The 6381-nt window shown below is 47.8% G+C and overlaps 1 protein-coding gene across 3 annotated transcripts in view; it reads left to right on the top strand.

The window, feature by feature from the left end:
* The window catches only part of RNF130 (ring finger protein 130), a 115747-nt gene that overhangs the window by 62800 nt on the left and 46566 nt on the right, over positions 1 to 6381 (top strand). For all 3 annotated transcript variants that reach the window (XM_015571542.1, XM_015571543.1, XM_006775390.2), the window contains exon 5: positions 3509 to 3591. In XM_015571542.1, coding sequence (XP_015427028.1) covers positions 3509 to 3591 — 83 coding nt within the window. The remainder of the gene's footprint in view (positions 1 to 3508; positions 3592 to 6381) is intronic.

Below are 6381 nucleotides of genomic sequence, written 5' to 3'. Positions count from 1 at the left end.
TTTGGAGGGAGGGTAGGGGAGGGTGGGGGTAAAGGAGAAAGAGCAACCAAAGGACTTATATGCAAGCATATAGGCCTAACCAATGGACACGGACAACGGGGGTGGGGGGGGAGGTAGGGGGTAACATGGGGATAAGGACACATGTAATATCTTAATCAATAAAAAATATATTAAAAAAAAAAGAAATATCAATGAGAGAGAATCATTGCTTGCCTCTTGCACGCCCCCCACTGGGGATTAAACCGGTGACTTCTTAGTTTCTGGGTCAAGGCTCAACCACCGAGCACATTGGCCAGGCTGAATTTTTTTTTAGAGTCTATTTTGTTTATTTCTGCTCCAATCTTTACTATTTCCTTCCTTCTACTGACTTTGAGTTTTATTTCTTGTTCTTTAAGTGTAAAGTTAGATTGTTTAGTTGAGCTTTTTCTTGTTTCTCTTTTTTTTTAATATATGTTTTTATTGATTTGAGAGGAAGGGAGAGGGGAAAAGAGAAACATCTATTGGCTGCCTTCTGCACAACCCCTACTGGGGAATGAGACCACAACATCGCCGTGTGCTCTGATCAGGAATCGAGCTGGAGATCTCTCAGTACACGGGATGATAATCAATTAAGCCACACCAGCCAGGGCAAGATTGTTCTTGTTTCTTGAGATAGGTCAGTGATGCTACCAATTTCCCTCTTAGGACTGCTTTCCCTGTGTCTGCAGATTTGGGGTTGTTGTGTTCTCATTTTTATTTGTTTCAGGGTTATCTTTTGATTTCCTCCTTGATCTCACTGTTAACCCATTCATGTCTTTGTGTGTTTCTTAGTTTTTTGTGTGATTGATTTCTAGTTGCATACCATTATGGTCAGAGAAGATGCTTGTATCCTAGTATGTGGTCTCTCCTAGAAAATGTTCCATGTTCCCTTGAAACGAATGTATATTCTGCTGCTTTGGGGTGAAATGCTCTGGAAATATCAATTAAATCCATCTGATCTAGTGTGTCATCTAAGGCCACTGTTTCCTTGTGGATTTTCTGTCCAGGAGACTTATCCATTGATGTCAGTGGGGTGTTGAAATCCCCTGCTATGACTGCATTGCTGTTGATCTCTCTCTTTATGTCCATCATGATTTGCCTTATATATTTAGGTGCTCCTATGTTTTGGTGCATAAATGTTTACGGGGATTATATCCTCTTGTTGGATTGCTTCCTTTATCATTATACTAGAGGCCCACTGCGCGAAATCGCGCAAGACCCCGACCCGGCGCACCATGGGACCCAGTGCACCGCGGGACAGTGTCAAGTCCCCACCCACCCATGCGCGCCTTGCCGCGCACGCAGACCCGCCCACCTTGAAGGCAGTTGTGGACGGAGATAAGAATAGTTTCCTGCCCTAACCGTTCCTTCTCGGGAGCACTTAAATTGGCCTCCATTGGAAGATGAGAATTGAACAGAGCAACACTTCCTTGTTCCCATGAGGAAGTCATATGACGTTCAGCAGTTGCCTTTGGCGTTTGGTCGTTACGGCGTGATGGTGCCACGGCCACGGGGGTTTTATAATAGAGATAGTGACCTTCTTTGTATCTTACTGTAGCCTTTGTTTTAAAGTCTGTTTTGTCAGATATAAGTATTGATACTCCAGCATATTTTGCCCCTGCCATTTGCATGAAATATCTTTTTCCATCCCTTTACTTTTAGTCTGTGTGTGTCTGTTGTTCTGAGGTGGGTCTCTTACAGACAGCAGATATATGGGTCTTGTTTTCTTATCCATTTAGCTACCCTTTGTTTTTTGTTTGGAGCATTTAAGCCATTTACATTTAAAGTGATTGTTGATAAGTACATATTTATTGCCATTTTATTTTTCTTTTATTCTTCTGGTTTTTCTTCTTCTTTTTAAAGCAGGCCCTTTAACATTTCTTGTAATACTGGTTTGTTGATAACAAACTCCTTTAGCTTTTCTGAGAAGTTTCTTATTCTTTCTCCTTCAATTTTAAATGATAGCCTTGCTGGGTAAAGCAGTCTTAGTTGTAGGTCCTTGCTTTTCATCACTTTGATGTTTCCTGCCAATCCCTTCTGGCCTGAACTGTTTCTGTAGAGATCAGCTAACTCTCTTTCTCCTGCAGTTTTTTGGCTATGCTTTCTCAGCCTTCGCCAGGTCTCCTTTGTGTTTTATTTCTTTAACATTACATGGAAACCTAGAGGTCCAGATTTCAGGGGAGTCTCGGTTAACAGCCCTGCTTCTGCTCCATGAGGACAGGACAGCAACTCAAACTTAGACCCTGATCCCGTACAGTCACGGTTATCTAGAATGAAAAAAATTACATCTTCGGAAGCATAGAGCCAAGTCACCTTCTGCCCCACACCCACTCTCATGTTTTAGCAAAGAGCTCTGGAAGGATCATTCAGCTATTGTCCAATGTCGGTTTTACCACTGTGTTGCCTGGACTCCCTTTTATTCCTATTGCCTTCACACCACCACATTTGATTTTTCATGACACAGCTCCTGAAGGCGGAGACGTTGTCGGTAAACTTTACTGTACACTCGGGAAAGAAAAGAGTAAAGGCACTTGTAGAAAATGTAAGCAGCATGATAACAGCTGCACTGTCACCTGGGCGCTCTCTTGGCCTGGCCTTCAGCTGCCACATTCATTTCATCCTGCCTCGTTGCTCAGGCCAGCACCAAGCACTCCTTCCTCACTAGAACCAATACCTCTCCTCAGGGTGTGTCTTCTAGACCTGCCACGAGTTCATCCCTGAGTTCCAGTCCACGTGGCGGTGCCACAACAAACAGTGTCACCTTTCCTGGCTTAGGTTTTGGAAATGCTCTGTTTAATGACAAATCAGGGAAACCCGTCCCCAAACCAGAGAGGAAAGGACACCGTTGTCTGGATGACCCAGTACCTGGCTGAATCTGCCCGAGTCTGGAAAAGACCCAGTATCGAGTGGAGCCCGTGGGTTTCTACCCCAAGTCTGCGGTCGTCCTTGGGGCGGGCTTCTGGAGAGCCAGCCTCTGGGGGCTCGTCGTCTTCTCTGCCTGCACTTAGCCACGGGCGACTCCTGGTGTGCAGTGGCACCTCCTGGACCTGAATAGGATGCAGCGGGACTAGGGAAGGAGATAAGGAAATGGTCAGGGTAACAGCTCATTTGAATCTTAAATTAGAATTCGGGGGGCGAAGGGGGCATAGAAGAGGGTCTGGGGGGTAAACAGTGAAGGACAGAGACTTGACGGGGTGATGAACACAATACAGTGCACAGATGATGTGTTGTAGGGGGAATTGGAATTCTGACTTCTAAGATATTACACAAACAGAATTAGTATGAATTGTTACAACATAGTATAAAGACAAAGTAGGCTGGTTTAGATATAATTTGGGTTGATCCAGTTAAGCAAATAGAAACATTAAACTGTTTTTATAACCTTTCACTTTATAATCACTCGCTTCCTCGAGTTGCCACGGGGAGGTTCTGTCTGAGTTGCACGTTGTTCGCTGCCGTGTGTGACTGGTTCCTGTCCTTTGCGTTTCAGGAAACAGACCCAGACTTCGATCACTGTGCCGTCTGCATAGAGAGCTATAAGCAGAACGACGTTGTCCGGGTTCTCCCCTGCAAGTATGTCAGCCTCCTTGGTAAAAAACACTGGTGGTGGCGTGTATGTCTCCCTCCGAGTGGGGGTGCCGGCTGCTTTCCGAGCCGCCTGGGCCGGGCTGTCCTGCAGGCCTGGCCGCTGCGCCCGCCGCACGGAGCTGGAGCTGCAGTCGGGGGCGAGCTGTGCTGCCCGCCAGAGCTGATTGCACAGGTTTCTCAGGTTATGAGAAACACAGGGGCACGACCTCTGGCCACTTCTGTAGGCTAGAAAGCAGGAAGGTCAAAAATATTTAATTCTGTGAATTCTGTGGGTTTCAAAACTAGCCACCATTCCTCTCCTTGAATCGTTGCACGCCCCTAGTCCCTCTGATAATGCCTCAGCAGTGGGCGGGGTGCCAGAGCCTAGGGACCTCGGTTGTCCTTTTCTGAACGTGGTCATGCAGAGGGGGGTGCTGGATGGGCGCTGCACGCCGTCCCCGGGTCAGGTGCTCTGCTCTGTGCAGGTCACGTTTCCAGTCTCCTGTACGGGTCAGTGTTTTCTCCCCGTGGAGGGGAGTGAAGCCAACAGTACCTGCCAGTGCCATGCTGTTCAGAAATGGCTGAGCTGCCCAGCCAGTGTGGCTTAGTGGTTGAACGTTGACCTGTGAACCAGGAGGTCAGCGTTTAATTCTTGGTCAGGGCACATGCCCGGGTTGCGGGCTCAATCCCCGGTAAGGGGACATGCAGAAGACAGCTGATCAATGATTCTTTTTCATAATTGATGTTCCTGTCTCTCTCTCCCTCTCCCTTCCTTTTGAAATCAGTAAAAATATATTTTTAAAAAAGAAGGAACGGCAGAGCAGCTACAGAGGTCTGCTCACTGCTGGGCCTGGCACAGGGCCGGACCTGTCTCAGAGGAGGCGTGCGCCTGCACTCGGTGCCTGACAGGAGCACGTCCTCGTTAGCGTGTCAGCCCCTGCATGGTGCTCCCCATACCTGGGAATGTGAAACATGAAGATACGCTGTCCAACTACTGTTTTGTTTTGTTTTGTTTTTAATATATTTCATTGATTTTTTACAGAGAGGAAGGGAGAGGGATAGAGAGTTAGAAACACTGATGAGAGAGAAACATCGATCAGCTGCCTCCTGCACATCTCCTACTGGGGATGTGCCTGCAACCCAGGTACATGCCCTTGACCAGAATCGAACCTGGGACCTTTGAGTCTGCAGGCCGACCCTCTATCCACTGAGCCAAACCGGTTAGGGCAACACTGTCCAACTATTGATTGGAAGAATAGGGAAGTACCTATTGAGAAGCCTAAAATCAAAGATTTTTTTTCTCTTCCTTCTCCCTTGCTTTATAACACATCCCCACAACCCACCTCTAATAATGCCAGATGGGAATGAGTGGAATAATTAATAAGCGTTGTCTCCGTGAACTACTGGTATTATTTTACTTATTCACAAAGTGGTCTATTTTGAGCCTAGAAATATCTGTTTTAAAAGATCATGGAACTTAAGAATACCTACTTTACATATGAAGATAAATCTATAAAATTAAGTGTGAGCTGTCCTATAGAAATTAAGTTATGCATTTCCAGCATTCTGTTCTGTGTAGTCATTTACAGCCTAAAGCATGGGGTGAAAGCAAATACTAGTCAGGGAAAGGTCGGCAGGATACGTGATGAAGCATGGTCAGCTGTTCCCTGCTTTTTTATTTATTTACTTATTTATTTTGGTTAATCCTCCCTCGAAGGTATTTTTTTCCATTGATTTTTAGAGAGAGTAAAAGGGAAGGGAGGAGAGGGGAGAGAGAGAGGGACATCAGTGTGAGAGAGAGGCATCAATTGCTTGCCTCCTGCACATGCCCCAACCGGGGCTGGGGGTTGAACCTATAACTGAGCTTGACCGGGAATAAAACCCACAACCCTCCAGGTGCACAGGCCAACGCCCTAACCACTGAACACACCGGCCAGGGCCATGCTCTGTTTTTGAGTATCAGAATTTTGGCAGACTTGACAGCATTTCTTTACACCCATAGCTAGGGCACCGCTCACTTCTGCGCTGCCCTTTCTGCATTGGAGCAGGTTGTTTGTTACACTTACATCTTCAGTCGTAGCTTTCTCTAAGCTACACTGCACACCCTGCTCAACACAACGTGTCACCTCACTGAGATGGCAACAGTGCACGGCTCGGGGGTTTATAAAAATCACCCGCACTGAGAACATGCTGTGGGACCCAAGGTGACAACCTCTGGCCTGGAGCCGGGTTTCTCAGCCTTGGCATGGTGACGGGCTGGGGTGGGGGGTGTTCTGTGCCCTGCAGGGTACTTAGCGGGATCCCTGGCTCCAGCCCGTAGATGCCAGGAGCACTCCCCTCCCCACACCCCACACCCCCCACCCCCGCACATAACTGTAGCCGTCCTGGGTGTCTTCAGTGGAGACTGGCCTAGAGCATGGCTGCACACGTACTCATTTTTACTACAATCTTCTCCAGCCTCCTCTTCATAGATCCCCCTCACGCACCTTCACCTGAACTCTGGTGCTGCTGCCCACTGTGCCCCTCTGCCTGGGCAGGCACCCTGCCCTAACTCTCGGGTCTCCAGTCTCTGGCACTGCGTAGAGGTGTGAGTGCTGCTGCTGCTTTTCACTCTTGCTGCCAGGCAGCTCTGGTTCCTCTTGTCTCCGGGTGCCGCAGAGCCCCTCCCCTGGTCGGCTCTCGCTGGTCCTCAGAGCGCTTCCAGCTGTATTTGTTCTCCTTAAACACCTGCCCTCATTCCTTTGTTCCTCACTGTCGGCAACACCCTCACCATCAACCTCAGGGAGGAAACAGTGG

The sequence above is a fragment of the Myotis davidii genome, unplaced genomic scaffold (genome assembly GCF_000327345.1).
Source record: "Myotis davidii unplaced genomic scaffold, ASM32734v1 scaffold648, whole genome shotgun sequence".
NCBI classification, from domain to species: Eukaryota; Metazoa; Chordata; class Mammalia; order Chiroptera; family Vespertilionidae; genus Myotis; species Myotis davidii.
The sequence above is the reverse complement of the archived record's forward strand: the minus strand, read 5'-3'. Positions and strand labels throughout refer to the sequence as shown.